Below are 22,697 nucleotides of genomic sequence, written 5' to 3'. Positions count from 1 at the left end.
GGAAAAAAAGTATCTTCAGTACCAAGCTGCTCTCATACAGCAACGATTTTTAGGAGAAAACAGCACTTTCCAGTAGTAGCACTCTGTGAGTTACCAAGAGAATTCCTTTTCGAGGGCCTTTGAGAAATATGTCAGTGACAGAGGGAACCATAGTTAACATTCTTTATTGTCAGGTTTCAAGGCAAAATTATAATTTGACTTTGTTTATTTGTACTGTATAAAAACTTGCACTGATGAAGCAGTAAAAGCCCAGGTGTCTGGATCAGTAATCATTGATGCTTTAGGAAATTTTAGAATAGCAGTTACAGAATTCATCCACCGATTGAAAAATAAGATGTAACAGCTACCACTCATCATTTTGATCGGAGACCATTTAAGGCTGTGTTTCTGATGCTACTTGGGCTACAGCTTCTGTATCAGTATTGCAGAAGCACCTCCTCCTCCATTGCAGATTCCTGCAAGACCATATTGTCCTTGTTTCAAAGCATTGGCCATGTGAACAACAATTCTTGCTCCAGACATTCTAAATATAAGAAAAAGAAAAGAACATAGCTTAGGTTAAAGGAAATTCTCCCACAAACCAAAACCAATCTCCTACAACCAAATTGATAATAATGATTAAACTCAAACATACTCTTACTTGCTTAAAACTTGTTTACCTAAGCAGACAATGCCTCTGTGCAGAGCAAACCCAGAGCTGATTTTGCTTACCCTATTGGATGTCCAAGGGAGACAGCGCCTCCATTAATATTTACTTTTTGTGGATCAATGCCCAGCATTTTAATATTGGCCAGCACCACAACGCTGAATGCTTCATTGATTTCCCACATTGCAATATCTTCTTTTTTCAGGCCTGTCTCACTTAGAATCTAGAAATAATAAAAAATAATTACTACCATGAAAAAATTAGGAAACTAATTATAGAAACCATTGGTCTATTTTGACGTCAGTGACTCAGGCTGCCCATACTCTGATTCACGATTTCACATTTAGGAACCTCTTTGTCAGATGGGAAAAACAAAACTGAGGGACTGAAGCACTAACTTGAGTTTTCATCAAAGAAGGAATGGAGAGTAGCCCATGCCAAGGATACATTTCCCTCACACACTAAGATTGCTGCTACAGTAAGTCCATTTAACTGACACAGTACTGCCTCACACCATACACTTCAGTTCCTTTTAGAATGCGTCTATCCTTCTACAACCATATTTATTTTGCCTTTCAGCCATACAAGCTGCAAAGCTTCAAAGTTGTAAACACACTCAAAGTTGCTAAAAGCAGTATAGAACAATATCCTCTTTCAAAAGAGGTGTGAAAAATTTGTTATTCTGAAGATCTGCATACTTGATCCTCTGAAAAAGATCTGTTCTTTGTATTTATGACATTTATAATTTCAATCCTAATTCAGGAAGACCCACTGAGGGAGAACCAACATTGGAATGCTAGGGAAGTTTCTGGTATTTTTCCCCCAAACCCCACTCAGTTTTATTCTTACCTTGGGAACAGCATATGCAGGTGCAATTGGAAAGTCAATAGGATCGACAGCAGCATCTGCAAAAGCTGAAAAAAAAGAAAAAAAAAATCACAAAAGGTGTTCAAAGACCTTGTGTTTTTACTATACATGATTTTCTTTCATGCAAGCAGCAAACACCGCCAAGATAGAAAAATTTGGAATACCACGGTCCATGAAATAGCTGCATCTAAAATGTAGTGCCCTAAGTATGCCACAGTAACATTTTCAGATTTTTGTTATTATGTATAGAAAATTCATGGTCAAAAGTCTGCTGGTATAACACTTGAAATGTCAAGGACTGTACTGAGAAGATGCAGCCATAATGTCAGGTAAGCAGCCTGAGAGCACACTATGGGAGTATTTTCCAGGACTTTCCGAGAGATAAGAAGGATCATACCCACTATCCGTGCCAATGGTTTGACTTTCAATCTCTTGGCTGCCTCTGTAGTCATCAGCACCAAAGCAGCTGCTCCATCATTCAGGGTACTGGCATTAGCAGCTGTAACTGTTCCTAGAAAAGGTAAACCTCTCTTTAGACAGAAGTGAAAGTGTTATGCAAAGCAGCTCATGTATTTCCTCTTAAGGATTGTTTTTCCCTGAGTTCATTGAACATGAAGTCTCAATCATATGGTGATACCTATTGCACTAAGTTAACTAAAAATGGGTTGGGTTTTGGTATCTGATGAAAGAACTGCAGCCACAGGTACTTGTATCCTTATCCCAGTACCAGGTCATGCCTTCTATGGCAGCTGCACTGCAGGCATTTTCACAGAATTCCAGCTCGGAAACGGTTGTGAATGAGGGGCAACTTTGAGTTAGCCAGGAAGGTTTATCAATTACAGATTCAGGAAGCAATGGCAACTCTATAAAGCCATTCCAGCTCCCATGGCAACAGGAGCTTGGCAGAGACCACACCAACAGTGAAACTGAAACCAATCTGTGTCAGTCTTTTTAAGGTAAACATCCCAGACAGAGGTGTTCACTGGTTTAAGGTTCTTGGACCATCTTTTAATCCAAGCCAGTTCATGCTGTTGTGCAGCATGTTTCTTTATCTCAGCAGACATTTAAAAATAAAGGGACTATTGTTGGGCATTCAAGTTCTTGTGAACAGCACTCTTCACCCTGACAAAGCATCCTTGCACTTGGCAGAAAATGAAGTTCTTTTAAAGACATTTACCATTTTCTTTTTGGAAAACAGCTTTCAGCTTTGGAACTTTACTGAAATCAACACGTTTGTATTCTTCATCTTCTTTCACTTCTGTATCTGGCTTTCCTGAAATTCAGATCTGGTTTAGTATTTTGTAGAACAGTTGACTAGATACTGCCTTATACAAATAACTTATTTCAATAAAAATGTGCAAATTCATGTAAAATGTACGTCAAGAAATGTGCTTACGAAAATGGAGAAACAAAACTATTCCTTAATCAAATTTATTCACAGCAAATCCATTTATCCTTCCCAGTGGCTGAACAAAAGGGACAAAGAGCATACCTTTAATGTAAATTAAAACATAGATGTCCTTAAGCCATAACTAAATTCAATAGCTAATCTTTCACTTAGACAAAAAAGAAAGAAGATATGGTGTGCAACATTAAAGAAAAATTGAAAAACAAAAACCAGATGACAGGTCACTGACTGCTGCTCACCAGAAAGTCTGCCTAACAGAAAATTCTTAGGTGATCAAAATTAATGTTCCTGAGATTTGCATGTTTAAACAACACAGTTTGCACTGAACACAGACAATGTTACAGCTTTCAATGAGAAACACAATTCCTCTCATCACACCTGTCCACAATACCTTTTTTTGAAATAGTGACAGGCACTATTTCATTTTTCAGTACTCCTGAGTCCCAGGCTGTTTTGCTCTTGGTGTAAGAGCCGATGGCATAAGTGTCTTGTTCCTCTCGGGAAATAGTGAACTTCTTTGCAGTATTCTCAGCACAGTTGCCCTGGGAGAAAATCAGGCCTGTTAGGTTCAGTATTGCTGAAGATGCAAAGCACAACTACAACTGAAAAAAAACTCAACCAGCAGATTTCCAGAAATGAATATGACTAATATTTGGTGTCCATTTCTGATTTACACAGTCATGAACAAATAGAAACTTTTGGGTTTGAAATATCATCTTCAGATTCAGCAAATGTTTTCTGGATCCAGATTATCGAAGCCATAAAGGAACTTTCCCTTAAGGCTTTTTTTTTTCTTCAGTTAAACTGCATGCAAAAGTAAGTTTAAAGCGCTTAGGGCTGACATCTTCAGAGACTGAAGATCATTATTCAGCCACAGAACCATATGTTCATTTTCCTAGTGTTTTCAGTCCATTATTACCTTGCCTGTTCCAAAGATTACAAACACAGGTCAACACAGAGCTTACTTAGCCCTCAGAATCTCTGAAAACTGTAGAAATAAAAAGTATGTATCCCTTTTTTCTAATAACTGGAATGAAATAAGTAGAATGAAACAACCAAATACTTTTATATATAGGCAAATTATGATTGTAATTATACATTCACAACTCATTATCAACGCTGTTTAAATATCCAGTGACAAAATTTAAAAAAAAAAAAAAAAAAATTTAGCCAACTGGAAAGATCTGCCCTTGAAGAGGTTTTGTTCCACCTTCCATTTCATCAGAATACTCAGTGAATCACACAAAACCCTTTAGTACTGTGTCCCTCCAGTTTTTCAAACAAGCAAGTTCACTTCTATGTAATTAATGAATTTAAAGTCATCAAACCTCAAAGCACCAGCAACTTAGGCTATTGCCAAAACACAGACAAGAGTAAGCCCCTAAAGCCATCCGATGGACTTCCTCGTTATGTTCTCACACAGACTGCTAAGGCTTTCTGAACAACCTACAGCAGCTATAAGAAAGAAAAAAGGTCCCAAAATAGTGTCCCAATCTATTAAAACTTGGTGTATGATAACCAGCTCCGAGAGCTTTTCCTCACATAAGGGAACTATCAAAGCCACCATTTAGATTCCTATAAAATACTCACATTCAAAATCCATTTCAGCTGAAACGTGGGAATAAATTTCAACATTCCCACAGAGCTTAAGCACTACAGTGCAAAAAGAATAAATCACACCAAGTGAGGTCTGTATCAAATCTATGGATGACAGTAAATATTCTTCATGACACATTTTCCTGTACCCCAGCAAGAACACTAACTGATTGATCAGTAATGCCCTACAGTTGTGAATTACCCCTGGCAAAGGTCAGAAATACTCATAGGCTGAAAGTAGCTGTTCTCTTTTCAAAGTTTTCTTCCCTGGTGATTGTTCTTGACTATCTCTGCATCAGTTGTTTTCCAAACCCATCCTAGGTTTGCCCTTGTTTGTCCAATTTAAGTCACCCTGTGGATGAGTAAGCACACCAGCTGACTCTAACCTTCCCACAGGAGATACGTACACTGCGGGGGGGAGAAAAGACATGAGCCTGCTGGATCCTACAGAGCAGGTACCCTCAAAGACTCCAAGCACTTTGATTGCTCCCTCCCTCAGATGGAGCAACAGCAATCCATCAGTAGCAGAATTAATTTTTCTCTTAATCCTTGCTTTAGGCTATTCAGACTGCAGAGACAGGTAAATATTAACACACAAATTGCTGTGCTATTTTGGTCTTCTGCCCAGCTCTTCCATTACAGCTACTGCAGGAAACCTGGAAATGGAAGACTTTTTTCCTCCTCATTTCCAGGCTTGCTAGATGAAGCAGTTTCATAACAACTATAAGCAAGCTCTTCAGATCTGCATCAGGTCTATCTATGGTTGATTCATTAGCACTGTGCAGGAATCTTTACCATATGGATATGGTTATAAGCATCTGTCAGCCCATCTTTCACTATCAGGTCTTCCAGCTTTACTCCTCCGTAAGGTGTTGCCCCTCTGCTCATCGTGTAGGGAACATTAGACATGCTCTCCATTCCACCAGCAACCATGACATCCTGCCCAAAGGAAACAAGATAAAATCAATGATCATGCAGTGTGTTCTCCATGACCTCTTGGAGGAACAAATATTAGCAAAAGCTTAAGCATGGGTGTTTCATATTCCTGAAGAATCTTAAAGAAAGAGTCAAAAAAACCCTTCAAGCAGTTAAAAAGCAAACAGCAGGAACAAGTGAAGATAGTTAATCCACCCTGGCAGAACAACTGACTTCTGTCTGGTGTGCAGCTTCAGAAAGCTGCCAGACCCATGTTGATCTCTTACACTTTTATGTCAAAAGCTTCCAAGATCGAATTAGAAATTTTACTTTTACAGGTTTTTTCTCCTGTTAAGTTTCTCATTTTTCTTCTTTATTCCAAGCTCCTTATCCCTTTGAAACAAACAACAGTCAGAATTAATGGTACATGAAGAGACAGAGATTTACAAGTACCCGCAGTCTTACATAATACTATTTCATCTTACTATGTAAAAACAGATGTCCTTCTATATGGCTTTATCATCTGAAAAGGCCACAAAAAAAGACAATTATTAATTAATGATTACTTAAATCATTATGGGCATTTGTAAGCTACTGTACTGTTTCAAGCTGAAACAAAGCAAACAGAAAACCTGCAAAGCTACAGGGACTATAAGTATTCCCACTGTTCATCAGGCCGTGGCCCCAAAATCCATAGGATTCCAGGATGTGAAGAATAGACATAGTTGTGTTTAATGGCATATTTGAAATACAGAAAAATGTAAGAAAAACACACACAGCATGAGTCCTTGAGAGTTCAACAGTGCTGTCCATATAAAATCACAAACATTTTACACAAAACAGCAGTAAGAAGATCAAAGCTTTTTTGGCTTCTTTAAATTAAGACTTGGAGAAATAGTGACTTGGTTCAGAACAGATTATAAACTAGATCCAGAAACATGACATTAAGTAATAAAGAAGAGAAAGAAGGCCAGAGACAAAACTATTGAAAAGACAGATAAATTGGAAAGGCAGTAGAGATACAGAAGCAGCAGCAGATCAGAGGAACAAGAGTCCCTGGCATTTCACTTCCATAAAGTGAAAGACCTGGAGAGAGAGCCAATGCAACTGTTTAGCTAATGGTCTACACTGACTCAAGCCACAGGGAACCATCACTGACTGTCATACCACGGATACCTCACAGTCCACAGCCAGGAAAAACAAACCAATACCAACCCCCCCATAACTTACAGCTCGAAGAGACTAATAACTGGCTGAGTTTCTGCTTTTGCTGAGACTGGCAGCACAGCTTGTGGGATTAATTCAGCTGAAAACTCCAGTTCTATTCAGAGCTCATGGCCTGTCAAACCAACCAAAGGCACAACCACACTCATGAACTCATTGGATATAAATGACTAAATCCAAATGTAGCTGTTTACAAAGACATGCTGGGCCTGGTTCAAAGTCTGATGACAGGATTTCCACCAACTTCAGCAGGCCCCAGACAAAGTGCTGTTCTCTGCAGGGCAAGGCCAAAGCAATAAAGCAGTTGCTTAACTCCAGTTACACTGTGATTTCCACAGAAGGGACACCAAAACTTAAATATTTTACTTTTCTTCTAAACACACACACAGAAGAATTCCTCACTTAGGAGCCACTTACTTTTTAAGCCAAAAGATATATATAATTGAACTGATGATATTTTCACTTCAGAGACCCAAAGATGCTGCCAAAATGCTTTGGGTATGGAAAATAAAAAAACTAAAATGTCTTTCTTCACATTCACACTTCTCCCACATTCTTTGCTGCACAGCCTTTAATGGCTTACTGAAAATGATGTATTCTCCTCTCCTCCCATCAAGTGATAGAATCTTTCCCATTATACAGAAAACCTTGGAAGAAAGTTGACAGAGATGAACAATTCTCCTTCATCAAGCTCTTTAATGAAAAAGCTTTTACAGCAACAATAAATTCTGCCTCTTCTAAAGCGATAAAAAAGCCTTAAAAATCTTCCGTGTACTTGAAAACAGCATCACTTGGATATGTGTATTTAATTCATTTAAATGTTAAAAGTGTCTGAAAGTCACATCACCCAAAACTACAATATATTACAGACTTTATGTAAGTCTATAAAAATTTCTTCAGCTTTTCAAAACTGAAAGCTTGAAAATTCCCTTAATTATATTTTGGGGGCTAGACTGACAGGTGGGGTGGGAGTAGAGCAGTAGAGATGATGTAAATACCCCCCAAAAGAACCCACCTTGTTTGTCAGCTCTGAAAAAACATATCTGACAATATTCCAACTATAATATTTTTTTCTGCTTTAAACCAAAACATACTTAAATGACTATAAAATTAGGGTTGCATAAACAAAACAAACCCTTGCTAATTAGCTTTATTATCCCAAGCCTAAACACAATCCCAAATCAAAGAGCACAGTCATTGGTAGGACAAGATCTACAACATTAACTGTGTAGTTTTTCCAAAAAACAGCACAAACTCCACATACCTGACTCCCACACATCAGGCTTTGTGCTGCCATCATGATTGATTTCATTCCTGAAGCACAGACTTTATTGACAGTTGTAGTAGGAGTGGCGATTGGCAGACCTGAGGCAAAGAAGTTGTTTGTACAGCTGTGTTATTGAAAGGGTAGACTTCAGTATTTTCTTGGTGTTTCAGCAACATTTCATATGGCACCAATTTTTATCTAAGCCCAGGATGTTCAACTTGCACTATTTAGCCTCCCAGGGCAATTTATCTACCCTTATCCATAGCTACCATCCTTCTTGGAGACCCCTGTTGTTTCTCCCCTTCCAACAACACACTTGTGATAAGAGGGAAAGCAAGCAAAGAATCAGGAAATGGAAGATCAAGGAAGGGACTCCGGAACAACTCCAGTTCCCAAAATCCTGATCCCTGCCTCTAACCAGCATCCAAGGCTGAAAAAGCATCAATAAGCTGCAGAATTTAGCAACTGGTAACAAGACCAATCCCAGGCAAGGTTGGACAGGGCTCTGAGCAACCTGGTCAAGTGGAAGATGTCCCCGCCCATGGCATGGGGTTGGAACTAGATCTTTAAGGTCACTTCCAACACAAGCCACTCTATAATTCTGTGAAAGAGAAGAGCCATACTCAACACTTTGCCTAACATGGAAGCAGTTCCTTCTACTTCAAAAATGTGCAGGAACAGAGCCAAGAAAGTATACAGTTCTTCCCTGATCCATAGGCTTTTCTAGGAACATGCTACAGTATGGAATCCCATCCCCACAGAGGGAAGAAGAAAATAATTCCTGCACCCCAATAACATTCATGTTACAGCTAACATTACACAGAGGATCCTTCCAGTGTCAGCTCCAGACTCCACAGGAAGATGAGTGTAAAGACACACTCATGTGCTGAAGGAAACTCACTGACTCCTTATGTAGTAACACTTAAGAATAATGATACACTGAAGAAAAAAAGCCCACTTTGTGAAAGATTCAGAGCAGCATCCACCATTAATGTAACATACTGTGGAATTACCAGCCTGGTCTCCAGTACTGCCTTCTCCTGGTTCTGCAAACACTGTAGGCAGTAACGTCCCACTTGCAGGAGTGCAACACAACACCCTTCACCCACCACAGGGGAAAAAAGAATCCACAGACTGTCCTGACAAAAGGCTGCCCACCACTCTGCTTTAACTCACAGCCCAGTAGACTCCAGCTACATAAAGACAGAAAACCTTCAAACCCAGTGTCAAGAGAAGGAATACCTGCACCCAAGACTGCTTGTCTTGCTGGAGCTTGTCCTTGTCCAGCTTGAAGGACATTGCCCATATAGGCCTCTTTCACTTCTTCCGCAGGGATTCCTATAAAACAAAATTCTTTTGATTCAGGAGCCTTTTTACAAAGGTTCCCATTGAAGTTTTCTATCAAGTACTAATGAAATTTGCCACATCCAACCCATGTTTTAACAGCGCCCAGGCCCCTGTTGGGTGCCTCCCAGATCTCTACCCCCATATTCACGGAGTATGGTAAAGTGGTAACCTGACACAAGAGAATTCCCTGTCACCCTGCAGAGCAAGCTACAGTTATTTCACTGAAATCGACATTTCCAAGTCTCACTGATCACCCAAGAAGCCCAATTTTCACGGACAGTTAAATGAACAAAACTTTTTATGTGCTACAATTATGTCTAAAGACAGTTTTGTTTGTTTAGCAAGGGCAAGCCAAGGCCACAGCAAGCTGCCACCAGAGAGAAAAGGCCTGCTCTCCTACTGCATCTCTTGCAACAGCCATGGTGTCCAAGTTCTTGTAGTATTAATCCTCCTCTCCCCTAAAAAGACTTTTTTGTTAGATTGAATCCATCAAAAGGCTCACACGGCTGTCCTTCAAGTACATATGCCCACATAAAGGAAGGGCAGGTAAAGGCCACTGGTCTTAGCAACAAGTAGCCTTTGCATCAGCTTACTCATGTCATAAAAGCTCACCCTGAAAAAACAATTAGCATGCTCAATCAGATTTGGACTAGCAAAGATATCCCTAGGCAATATTCTGCTCCCAGAAGCAGCACTTAATTCAGATTGAACCAAAGCCTGATAGTCAACTTTACTTAAACAGCATTTGTGGATACAACTTAAAAATGCCACAGGAGCAAAAGAACCCAGGACATTGCAGGGTTTTTCATTACCAAGCAATAGAAAAGACACAGACTAATGCTGTTCTGAGCCACTTGAGGGTTTTTTTGTCACAGGAAAGAAAAATGTGTATACATATCTGCTCTGTCAATTGCTCCTTTAATTGCAATGGAACCAAGTTTAGTGGCTGGCAGTGATGAAAGAGATCCTTGGAAAGATCCAATTGGTGTCCTTACGGCACTTGCTATCACCACCTCCTAAGTGCAGAAGAATGGAACAAAAGTCACAATCTCTCTCACAACTGCACACACATACCAGTATTTTTTAAATGTATCCACTGTTATTCTTTCATTGATGTCACAGCTTCTCTTTTACCCTGCAAGCGGCTCCAGAGCACTAAAATCTTTATTAATGCATGCAGCACAAAGAGGAAACATAAGGAGGTCTGTGTGCAGCTGCAGGACTACAACCTTAGGATCATGAGCTGTGGTGAGATGGCTCACATGGCTGGAGTGCTGCCATGCAGGGATAAGGGCTCTTCAGGAAGGACAGGTCATTAAGAAAATAAAAGGGGGAAGAGGCTTGCCCTTCATGTGACAGAACAGGTGGAGTACATTGAGCTCAGCCTTGGAATCTATGATGCTTGCAAGAATCTTGAACATCCTGGAGCAAAGGGGGATTGAAGAAAGTTGCTTGATGTTCAAGGATTGCCCCCTCCAAGCTCCAGAGCAGTCCAATCCAACAAGCAGTACATCAGGTAAAAATGCCAGGATGGACACCAAAACTCATACACTGCTACAGCAGATGGAAATGGGGACAGAGAATCTGGCACACAGTCTGAGCATGCAGGGATGAGGTTATGAAAGCCAAGAGCTGAATCTGGCAACAGGAAGGGCTTCCATGAGCACCTAAGAAGCAAGGAAAATGTGGGCCTGCTGCTGAATAGGGCAGGGGACATGGTGACAAAGAACAATGCTGAACTATTGAATGCCTTCTTTGCCTCAGTCTTCAGTACTAAGACCAGCCTCCAGGAATGCCAGACTCCAGAGACTGGGGGGAGGGTGGAGCAAGGAACATGCACCCTTGGTGGAAGAGGAACAGGTCAGGGCAAACTGGACACACATAAATTCATGGGCCCTGATCAGATGCCCCCATGAGTCCTGTGGGAGCTGGCAGGTGACTTTTTAAGGTCACTCTCAGTAATGCTGGAATGGTCACAGCAACTGTGAGAGGTGCTCAAGAACTGGAGAAAAGCCAAGCATCACTCCTGTCCTCAAGAAGGGTAAGAAAGAGGACCCAGGGAACTACGGGTCAGTCAGCCTCACCTTAATCCCCGGAAAGGTGATGAAACAACTAATCCTGAAAACCATTTACATGAACAAGAAAATCATCAGGAGTCATCAGAATGGATTCACCAAGGGGAAGCCATGCTCAGACCAAGTGCCAGCCTTCCACAGTGAAGTGACTGGTTTGGTAGATGAGGAGAGAACAGACATTGCCTACCTAGACTACAGTGAGGCTTTCACCACTGTCTCCCATAAAATCCTCACACAGAAGCTAATAAGCAGACAGTGAGGTGGATAGAAAATGGCTGAATGGCCAGGCTGGGGGTGGTGATAGTGGTACAGAGTCTGGTTGGAGGCCAGTTACTGGTGATGTACCCCAGGGATCAATACTGGGTCCAGTCCTGTGTAACATCTTCATTAATGAACTGGATGATGGTGCAGTGCACCCTCAGCAGGTTTGCTGGTGACAACGAACTGGGAGGAGTGGCTGATACACCAGAGGGTCATGCTGCCACACAGAGAACTTCAGCAGCTGCACTTCACCATGAATATTAATACTGGAAGGAAGGGTGCAAAGAAGACAGAGCCAAACTCTTTTCAGTGGTGCCCAGTGACAGGACCAGTGGGCACAAATTGACACAAAGGAGTTCCCACTGAACATCAGGAAACACTTCTCCACTGGGAGTGTGACTGAACTCAGGCACAGGTTACCCAGAGTGGTTGTGAAGTCTCCATCCCTGGATATATTCAGAAGCCCAGGTCCCAGCAGAACGTGTCAGCAGTACTTTAAGACATGGTATGACATTCAGCCCTATGCTAGTAGCCCCTCAAAACAAGTTTACTCTTATTTTGCCTCTTAGCTTTAGTGTTACAGCCACATGCACACCTGATAACCCTGTGAGAGTAGTATGAGAACCTGGCACCAAAAGATGCACATGTCAGATCCCTGGCTGCCCCTGACAGCCTCCAGCTGTGTTGGTTCCAGTACAAGCTAAGCACAAAACTTTACAGGGTCTGCTCAGGAGGTTTCTTTTTATTTAGACAGACAGGCAAAGAAAGAAAACACTAGGAAAAAAATAAACAAAGACAAATGATACTTGCTTAAAACTAGGAAGGGCTGTCTGTTACTGTAACCCCTTCATCATGATTGACTTCAGTGATAGTAACATATTTGTCCTCATCTTTTATGTTGTAACAGAAAGTTGCAGGATAACACAAATAATTTCAAATGGATCAGTTCATAAGAGCTGTCTTCTCCCATTCTGGGTGAATAGTTACACGAAGCTCACGTCAGCTGACACACTTCTAACTTTGTCCCACACTATCAAACAATTTGCAAATCAAAATAAAAATGGCAGTCTGACTTTTATTTCAGATTTTGCAATAAAGTGTGGCTTAGGCACAAGTGACATTGTCTTTAAGGCAGTTTTTTTGTGAGGATTTTCTTAAAAATGTCAGTGATTAACAAACAAATCTAAAACAGCAATTTATTAGGCAGATAGTGCTTCATACTTACATTTAAAGTACGCTGCGATGCATAGCCACGGCCTGTATACTTCAGAGCCTGAAAATAAGAAAGTCCTCAGAATTTCATATCAAGAAAGCAAATGCCATTATGTTTCAGTAATGTACCCATTTTCATAGAAGTCGTTATTTCAAAAATTAGTATCTAAGAAACACTGACAAAAATATGAAAAAATCATAACATGCCTTTTAAAAGAAGTGTAGTCTAGTACAGTCCCACCATAACATCTGTGATAAAATGCTTTCTGAAAAATAAACAAATACTCCTTCAAAAACAACACCCAATTCATTTTTTCCAAGTCTGTTATGTACACCTATAACACATGTCTAAGGCAGGAGTGAGTGGTGCTATCTTGAAAAAGTTTACTAATCCCCTGTCTGCTTCCCTGGACTTTGGTTCATTCATTCCTACCATTAACTCCACTGCTTGTTAAACAGTGGCAGTTTGCATCTACAGCTTCCATTCCTTTGGTGTTTCACGAACAAAAATGAGGATAACTAATTCAGAATGTCACACCAAAGTAGAATAATAAAACAAAACCAAGAAAAAGGGATTATCTGAGCAGTCTAATTCACCAGCCAGTAGCTTCATCTAATTAAGCAGTGCAAAGATACAAAATTACATCTGTATGTATGGTTTCATATGTTAACAGAATGATCTTTCCATTAGTGATTTAAACTACTTCTTTGGCCATTTCAGCACACTGGAAACTTCTAGCCATTACTGAATCACAGCTAAAGAAATACTAATTAAAAACAACTGCTTAAGGACACCACAAGAACACCATAATTTTTATAAATTAGAGAATGCCTTCTGGTTTTGTATCTGCAACAAGAAAATTTAGTCTGTTTCTCCTCTTAATTTGACCCCTTCAACTGACAAAAGATTGATATTTTTACTGTTTTGAATTAGTTGTTTGATTTTTGTTTTGTTTAGGTGTTTGGGGATTTTTGTCTGTTTTTCTCCCCAGTTTAAGTTATAATAGCTTGCAGGAAGTTTTAAATTTAACTTCTCCCTGAAAAAGAATGATGTCCCTTACAGGGCTTTAATAGCAGTGCTTTCAAGGGTTAGCGTCAAAAAAACAAAGCCAAACAAAAAACCCTGCCTAGCAAAATAAATACCTACACTACCAAAAAATACTGTTACAGCAAAAGACCTGAAATTTAAACTGGACAAACCAGACAATTATTTACCAAGTGCAAACTGGCGCCTGCTAGGAGTGTTCATGCTCTGTCGTCGGTTACAGACTTGAAGAAAAAAAAAAAAAAAGGCAAAGCAAACCCCCACTTCTACATCTTCTACATCTGGTAAACCGCAACCTCCAGCTTTGCATATGGCAATTCGGATGCGAGGCACCTGCCCTCCTTTTCTTCCCGGCACAGCTCTCTGCCGCCTGTCGGACGCCGGCGCCGCAGGCAAGGCAGGCACAGCCAGCACCTCCATCCAGCAGCGCTGCCAGGCACACAGGCTTCGTGGGCAGCAGCATCCCACCGCCCAGCTGAGAAACAACACCTACAGGTGCAATTTTATACCTCTGCACTGCTTAATTGGAGGAATCCAATCCGATTCCTGGCCCTGCCCCGGCTGGGAAATCCCCACGGCTGCAGCGGGTACCGGAGAGGGCTCGCCAGCCGCGGCACTCCCGGCGCCGGACAGTGGGAAAAGCCGCGCTCAGGATCGCGGATAAAGGTCCCGCCGGGCTTAGTGCGGGGCCCGGGGCTGCGGGGGCAGGAGAGGCCGCCCTTCACCCCTCAGCTGCTTCACCCTTCACCCCCTCCCCGGCCCGGGACCCGCTCCCTCCCCTCGGCTGCCTCCCAGGCCCGGGATTCCCGCAAGACCGAGGGGAGGGGGCGCAGCCGGCCCGCCGCAGGGGCGGTGTGACCTTGGCCGAGCTTTTCCAGACCCGGCGGCGGGGTCGGGGCTGCGCAGGGAAGGAGAAGGGAAGGCCGGGGCCAGGGTCGCCTCACCCGCAGCAGCCCCGCGGCCGGACGCCGCCCGCACAGCATCGCCCCCGCTGCCGCCGCCATGTTCCCGCCACCGCCCCCGTCACCTTCACCGCCGACCCCGCCCCCTCCCGCTGCCATTGGCCCTGCGGCGCGGGCGGTGCCACAGCCGCCGCTGCCATTGGCTGACGCGGAAGGCGGGTGGCGGCGTCAGCGGGGCCGGGCGGGGGGGGGCGCGGTGCTTGAGGGGCCGCTGCTGCCGCGGGACCTCCCCACCCCAGGAACCCGGTTAGGCTGGATATTAGGAGCAATTTCTTCATCGAAGGGGTGATTAGACATTGGAATGAGCTGCCCAGGGAGGCGGTGGAGTCACCGTCCCTGGAGGTGTTTAAAGAAAGAGTGAGCGTGGCACTCAGTGCCATGGTCTGGTTGACATGGTGGTGTTCGGCCACAGGTTGGAGTCGATGATCCCGGAGGTCTTTTCCAGCCTAACTGATTCCGTGGTTCCGCAGCGCCAGGCGAGTTCCTCTCGCCGGCGGTGCTGCCGCTCGGGGGCCAGGCGGGGCGGGGAGAGGGCAGGGGCTGCGGGGGACGGCCCCGGACGCGGGATGCCTGGGAATGCCGCGCGGAGAAGCAAAATCGCTGCTAGCGAACCGGAGGGAGACAGCGCGGGCGATCCCTGTGGGAAAAGAACCGGCCCCCGGGGGTGTGTCCTCTCCGCCACCGAGGCTGCGCTCCGCCCCTCCTCGGCCGCCACAGGCTGCGGGTTAAGCTGACCTGAACCACGGACGTTTAATCTCCACGTGGAGCCTGTATCGGAAACATCCTGTGCACGACAAGGTCGGTGGGGATGAAACTGCCAAGTATTTCTGAGCTGGGACGCTTTGTGTCTGGCGTGCCCTTGTGCTGTAGCTGCGTGCTGTTTTCAGAAGAGCCAACAACTTAATTCCCCTTAAACTCCTTCCTGCCTGGCCATGGCATAAACCCCTAACATCGTTACCTAGAACTCAAACCTGGCCAAGAAGGGTCTCGGCAGCTGCCTTCACAGAACGACTGATGCCAGCTCAACCCCAGCTCAGTCTCAGGATGCCCATCTCAGTTCCACAGATTTTCCTGCACTTTGCTTTCCCCCCTCAAACTCTCTTGTCTCTGAACCTGGATTTCTAGACGAAGGCCAACACCAAAACTCTACAGCTGTTTGCCAGCCTGACAGTGCCTGTCTTCACCCTGTCTCTCCAACACACACAGAGCTAGGCCAGGAAAAGCCTGGTTCTTTCCCGGTCTCAAGCTTTAGTTCTCAAAGGAACAGGTTTAAAACACAAAGTGACGTTCTCTGAATTGTGTTGTTGCACATAGTCTAGAACAAGCAATTCTGTATTTGTTTCTGATCAGTCACTTCTCCTCAACCACTTTTTTAATCCCTGAAGGAGTTACTGTTACAGTAACCCACAACGGAATGAAGCTTTCCCCAGAGTTGATGTCTACTAGTCACATCAAGCAGCACGTACTTGCACCTTTTGTTGGGGAAGATGAAACAGGAAAGCCTTATAAATATGATTGCCTGACAAAAGATTTTGGGAATATGAAAACTATAAGCAACATCGAAATGAAAGCCACCTTTGAGATACCAAGTCTTAGTTACTGAACAACTGGAAAACAATGGTATGGCAGACTGAAGGTAATCCCCTCTTGATTGAACAATACCCTCTGCTTGCAGGCAGGTCCAAGGGTCAGAGCAGACCCTACTAGCTCAGCAGAAGGGGTCCAAAGAGTAGTTTTTAGAAGTTAAGATGTAACACTCTATCGTAATATAAGAACTCTTATAGGCTGTATGTAAATGCTATAGGATTTGTATCTTGTATTAGACTGGTTAGTGACAATTAGAATATTCAGTACCGAAGATGATTTATTGTATTGTAACCAGGACTTTGCTCATTCTCATTCCTCTCTCTCTCTCGTTCCACTCTTACTTACATCCACTCTACTTACTTGCTCTTACTTTTACACTCTTGCTCTCTTGGGCCTGCTCCGAGCTGCAGCTGGCAGCTCTAAGCAGTGCCCCTGTACCCACGCCCTTCGCAATAAACCGCATGTTCCAAGATCTGACTTCAGAGATCTCTCGTCTCCATCTGTCCCGACCGTCCGACCCACCCCCAGAGCTCCCACACCTTTCCTTCCTCTTGTACCACAAACTAGAATGCCAAGAACCAGGTTTTGGATATAGCACCTAGAAAGCAAGAGTATTTCAACAACTTGTTAACATCCGTTTGCTACCTTGACTTCTTTTTATTTTATCTTCACATTATAAAACTAAACGTTTGTCAAAACTACTTCAGTTAATCTTCTGTTCTCCATCTCATTCATTTTCCTGTGAGAGAGGATTTCACTTTGTCTTCGCTCTCAAATGTAAAATACTTCTTGCTTTCCATATATATCGAAAGATTCTCCAGACATGCAGCAAGAGGCTGATTGGGACAGGCACTGGTGAGGAAAGCATTTGTACTCCTTTGCTCCCTTGACTCTTGGTAGCTGATGCTTTAAGGTGCTCTAGTCTAGACCTTTGATTTAAAGCCAGAGTTGTCAATAACAAACCAGAGATAACATAGGAACTGACAAATACTGTCTCAGGAAGAACTGAAGGTTTTACTCTGAAAATATGTATGTACCATATAGGAAAAACATCCAGGTTGGATGAGGATATTTTTCAGAAATGAGTAATGCCAAAAACATGCAGAACAAAAACCCAGAAAGCTCTTATTTAACTTTGCCTTTACTCCTGCAGTATAAAGCTCTTTTTTAGGGATATAGCCTGCTAATGCACTGTCACTAACATCCATCTCAGGCAGAAAGGCACTTGGACTCCCACACATATTGATTAATCGTCCCTTTATCAGACCTCACAGACAAGGAAAAAGAGAACTGTAAGGATAATCTTACATCCCTTCAGATGCTGGCAACCCACAGCTGTGCAGCATCAAACACAGCCCTTGGTGCAGATCTTGCCCATGAAGAGGTTCCCCAAAGTTTTTTGTCTTTAGAGCTCTTCCGAGTAGAAAACAATTCTGGTCGCTATTCCTATTGCCAAACAAAAGCTTCTTCACATGAAAACCTGCTGCTTTGAGATAAAGACAACATGAGGTGGTGTAATTACCAATGCCAGGAGGAAGCTCCTACAGGCTCCTTTGTCACAATTAGCTGGCCAAGTGTTTTCTGTGGCCAGGGAATAGGTGCAGCACAGGATAGGCCAGACGGCCAAGCACAGGTGCTGTAACATAACTTGTGTCCTCTTGGGCTAACTGGTTCATGGGTCTTTAACTCCTTCACGGCCTTTTGGTTCAACAGGACACTGCTGAAATATGACTGTTGTAGTAGCACAGAGTATCACATCCCTGGCCTAAAGAGTAAGCAAGGTGATGGGGTAATTCACCAGTTTTCAGCAAGGTAAGTATTAACTCTATGGGAATGTTGAAGATACAGCATAGCACTATAACCAAATTTATTTAATTGCTTTGAAACTTATCTCCAACAAGATGACTGATATTCTTGAAATTCAAGTTTAAAAGTTAGCCTGGAGCTGTGTAAGAACTGCAGTGCATGGAGAAACTAAGAGAAGGAAAGAAAGAGTCCCTCCCCAGAGCTAGGAAATATATTTCAGGATACAAATCCTCTAATGCAATATAAACAAACAAACAAACCAACCAAAAAACCACCAACCAGAAAAAAATACCTTTAATATGTCAAACAAAAAGCCGTCACAGCAGCTATCTCTTATGTGCACGAGTACCACTGTGGTAGAAGCCACTGTGGTTCAGTCCCTGTCCCAGTCCTTTGGGCTGCTCTTTCCCCACATCAGCTTATTTACACCCTCCCTGCCTGATGCCATGCCAGCCACACCACCAGCAGGAGAAAGCTGGAGCAGCAGTAGGGAAGAAACCTTTTTGCCTGAGGCATCTGTGTCCCTCCTCATGAGGCAGCAGCCAGGGACTGCTTGCAGTTTCAGGAGATGGTGAGCACTGACAAGGCTGCTCTGCTGGGTGCTACCCTACATTTTACATCTTTGGTCCTGGTCCAGTCATCTTCATACATCTTCCTCCTTCTCCCTGTTTCTGCTATTGCTTTTAGTAATTGGTTCCCTTTTTCCCCCCCTCCCTCTTCAGCCCTTTTCCTTGAGGAGGGCTTTTAAGATTTTTCAGGATATTTCCTATTTAGAAGAATTAGAGATTTCCATAGAGACTGTAGGAGAGGAGCGCCTGCCACAGCCCCTGCCTGAGGCCGAGCAGAAGAGCAAGGTGCTTTCCCACCTTCACTGCTGAGTGAAGTTAGAACCTTCATGCTTGGCTATTATCTTTAACCCATGAATTTGTCTAGCCCTTTTTGAACTTGCTGCTAGCGGGGAGCTGCAGCCCCCAGAAACACGTCCTCTTATAGCATCTTAAACCAATCTTCTGCTGGTCTTGTCAAGTAGCCCTAGTGCTTTTGTTACGTGATTCTGTGAAAAGTAATCCTTACTCTCTGCATTTCTGCTTTTGTGAAGCCCAGTCACACATGTTTGAATTCTCCTCTCCCAGCTGAAGCCCTGGCTTCCCCAGATCCATGGCACGTTGGTTTCCTTCTCAGCATTTGGTGTGTGGCAACCTACCAGTCCCCTGCCACCAAAGTTGGGTGTAGGGCTAAGTGACACATCTTGTCCAGAGTTCCATTTCACACCTCTATTCCTTCTGAAGCAATGGCTGAATTCCATCTGGGACAGCAGGCTTATTGCCATCCAGCATAACTGCTTGGAACAATAAATCCCACATATTTACCTCAGCTTGAGATAAGTTCCAAGTGCCTGCTCCAAGAAATGCAGGAGGTGTGCTAATTTCCTTAATGTCTTCAGTAGCAGAAGTCAGCGACTGCAGTAGATGGCAAATCATGAACTGTATGTACGTAATATGAGACATAATATTATGGTCTTAAAAACAGGAAGAAACCTCCATTGCATTCCCTTCTTTAATTTTTTCAGCATCTCTTCTCACCAAGAACAACTATAATGTACTTACTTCAAAGTCACCAACTTTAGGTGTTCAATCACAAACTATTAAAAACAGTCACACTGTGCTCTCTTCCTTAGCTCACCAGGGAAAAGCAGGGAAAGCACTTACTTTGGTGTGTCCCGGATCTGCAGAGGGAAGCAGAAGCTGCCATTTGTGCCTCCAGCTGTTCTTTCTTATGGGTGTTTCAGGTTGCATGCAGGAGCTGAAGTACAGTATCCAACTGAATTTCCATAGTGGATCTCCATCACTAAAATAAATGAGGAACAAATGCAAGGCACCAAGTCTACCTAGAGATGTTGAGATGTTCAGGGAGAGGATCAAGAGCACAAGTCCTGTGAGGAGCAGCTGAGGGGAACTGGAGGTATTTAGTCTGGAGAAAAGGAGGTTCAGTGGGAACCTTACCACTCTTCCTGGAAGGAGGTTGTAGCCAAGGGGGGTGGGGTTGGTCTCTTCTACCAAATAATAAAAAAATGGCCTTGAGTTGTCAAGCAGTAGAACAGGCTGCCCGGGGAAGTGAGCGAGCCACCATCCCTGGATGTACTTAAAAGATGTGTAGATGTGGCACTCAGGGACACAGTTTAGTGGTGCACTTGGCAGAGCTGCGTTAATGGTTGGACTTAAGGGTCTTTTTCAGCCTAAACAATTTATGATTCTATGTTGACAGGCAAAGCAAAGAAGAAAGTAAAGCCACATTCTCACTCTATCAGAAGAATGAACCAGGTTTAGCCTTCTGTATTTAGGTCAATGATTCTACCTAAACCATGATCAATTTACAGTGGTACGAGTTGATTCAGGCAAGGAACTCCTGCGACAACTGGCTTCTAAAGAACAACTTCACCTGGAAAACCATTGTGAAAGACTATGTATTGCCCTAACAGAGGGAAAAAAAGTTTGGAAATAATGGCAACCTGCCATCAAAACTCTGCCTGCAAGAACTGCCAGGTGGCCAACTGCCACGTGCAGTACCGAACAGTCACTCAAAAATAGCTGTTTATTCCATACAAGTAGTTCTAAACTCTGCATGTACCAGAAAGCACAGAACACTGATGTTAGCTGGTGCACTTAAGGAAAGGAGCTGAAATGTACAAAGAGATTCACGTTAAAAAGCAAGGACAAGCAGAGAAGAAAAGCCATTACATTAAAAGCACTCCTTCAGGCAAGTGACTGTTACACATCACTGTTTACTGCAGGATCAGCTACCTGAAGGTCCCAACTATCTCATGGCAACACCGGTAACTTTCAGTGACACACACTGTAATAACTTCAGAGACAAATCAACCAAAATATTCAGCAATCCAACTGCATCCCAGTAAGTTGCAGAGAGACATAACTCTTTTTAAAAATGCCATAAACTAAGGCAATTCCCAGCCACTTTTGGCATGGCAGGCTTTGATACACTGAAAGACTACAGCTCATATTTAAATAGAATTCAGAAAACTAAATAGCTCTACATATATAACTTTTAAGTACTTAAAAATTTTTAACAAGGAAAGAATTGGAAATATCCACTTCTTTTTTAAAGTACTCTGATCATAACAGATGTTGGGATTTGAAGTCAGGCAAATTTAATACTTTGGCATTTTTTAGAAGCAGCACCTGAATTCAACTTTAAAATTTTATAGGGTGAGACACCAAAATACCTTGCTAAATGAGTAGTCTTTTAAATTACATTTTTATTTTGCAAGAAAATAAATTATACAACTTAAAAAATAAAATTCAAAAATTAAGCAGTACATCAAAATAGTTCAGCTGGACTGCCATACAGAAACTACCACCATTCAAAATTGTACAGCATTATTATCTTGGTAGTGGCACACATTCAAAATTGTAAATACCATATGGAGATAGTTATTACAACTCAGGAACTTGAGTTCGCTCAACACTCCAGACTACATATAGTGTATATGACAGAAAAGCTTTCATGTATTGTTTATTTCACAAATATGACCTTAAAGAATTACAAAGATAGCATCCCAGTCATTTAGATGAAAATAGAAAACAGTTTGAGATAGCAAATCTTTCTGTAAAACTATCAAATCTTTTTGCCAATTGTATTTTTAAAATTTGCACTTTACAGGACAATGGCATCCCAATGCAGATAAATGCAAGATGTGAACATTCATAACATTTATATTAATTTTAAAAAGGTGAAAAATGAGAAAGTCACATTGTCATTTGGAAATGTAACTGCATTACAGTCGTAACAAATGAAAGATAAATGAGTAAAAATAGAAGCTAGGGACACCAACTGTGGAGAGAGGAAAATGGAAGACTTCAGAATTGAAAGAGATTCTCATCAAGTTGTTGGGACAGAGAAAGATTTAACAGTATTTCTTAATTAAACCCATTAAGGATGAATTCCCCCCCACCCTTTCTACATCAGATTTCGTTCCTTAGCTATTCACCGTGGCAGTGTGTGTGGCAACGTGTTTTTCAGATGCAGCACCTCCTTAAGCTAGGTCTTTGGACATATATATTCATAGCTAAAAATTGCAGCCTTAAAAGTGCATTGTTGCCATATTGCAAGTGAGGAATAGTTTTCATTTAGATCTGAACTCTACCCTCCCCAAAAGACAGCTTACCCCAGGTATCTCCCTTTGCCCCAGGTGATACTAGTTTTAAGTGCATATTGGTGAAGTGACCTGATGAAGGACGCTAAACGTGATTCTGCATCTTTAACAAATTTGCTGGTGTCTGTCTCAGATGTCATAAAAAACCCAACATCCATTTCTGGTATATATTTAAAGAAAAATGACCAAGTCATAGGCACATTACCAATTCTATTTCCATGCCAGGTTTTGAAAAATATATAGGTAACAATTAGGTTGTATTGTATTTATTAGTTGAAGGAACATGTAGCTCCTTAGCTTTTAGCAAC

At 42.5% G+C, this 22,697-nt stretch overlaps 1 protein-coding gene across 1 annotated transcript; it reads right to left on the bottom strand.

The window, feature by feature from the left end:
- Positions 1-147: 147 nt before the first annotated feature.
- Positions 148-14,873, bottom strand: ACAT1 (acetyl-CoA acetyltransferase 1). Its single transcript, XM_039564550.1, has 12 exons — positions 14,808-14,873; positions 12,832-12,879; positions 10,169-10,286; positions 9,166-9,261; positions 7,921-8,021; positions 5,313-5,456; positions 3,313-3,463; positions 2,691-2,786; positions 1,911-2,024; positions 1,496-1,560; positions 712-869; positions 148-523 (listed from the first exon to the last, which is right to left on the bottom strand). Exons 1-12 carry the CDS (start codon positions 14,865-14,867, stop codon positions 403-405), a joined length of 1,272 nt encoding a protein of 423 aa, XP_039420484.1. The 5' UTR covers positions 14,868-14,873; the 3' UTR covers positions 148-402.
- Positions 14,874-22,697: the final 7,824 nt, after the last annotated feature.

Source organism: Corvus cornix, chromosome 1, assembly GCF_000738735.6.
Source record: "Corvus cornix cornix isolate S_Up_H32 chromosome 1, ASM73873v5, whole genome shotgun sequence".
NCBI lineage: Eukaryota > Metazoa > Chordata > Aves > Passeriformes > Corvidae > Corvus > Corvus cornix.
Note: the sequence above shows the minus strand (reverse complement) of the source record. Positions and strands in the feature narration are given on the sequence as shown.

Bases quoted from the DNA above. Each gene is read 5' to 3' on its own strand.
- ACAT1 (XM_039564550.1), bottom strand. From the start codon at position 14,867: ATGGCGGCGGCAGCGGGGGCGATGCTGTGCGGGCGGCGTCCGGCCGCG. The intron at 10,287-12,831 runs GTAAGTATGAAG...TTCTGCACTTAG, and splicing joins CATCGCAGCGTACTTTAAAT to GAGGTGGTGATAGCAAGTGC. The intron at 9,262-10,168 runs ATATGTATACAC...TTTGTTTTATAG, and splicing joins AGGAGCAATTGACAGAGCAG to GAATCCCTGCGGAAGAAGTG.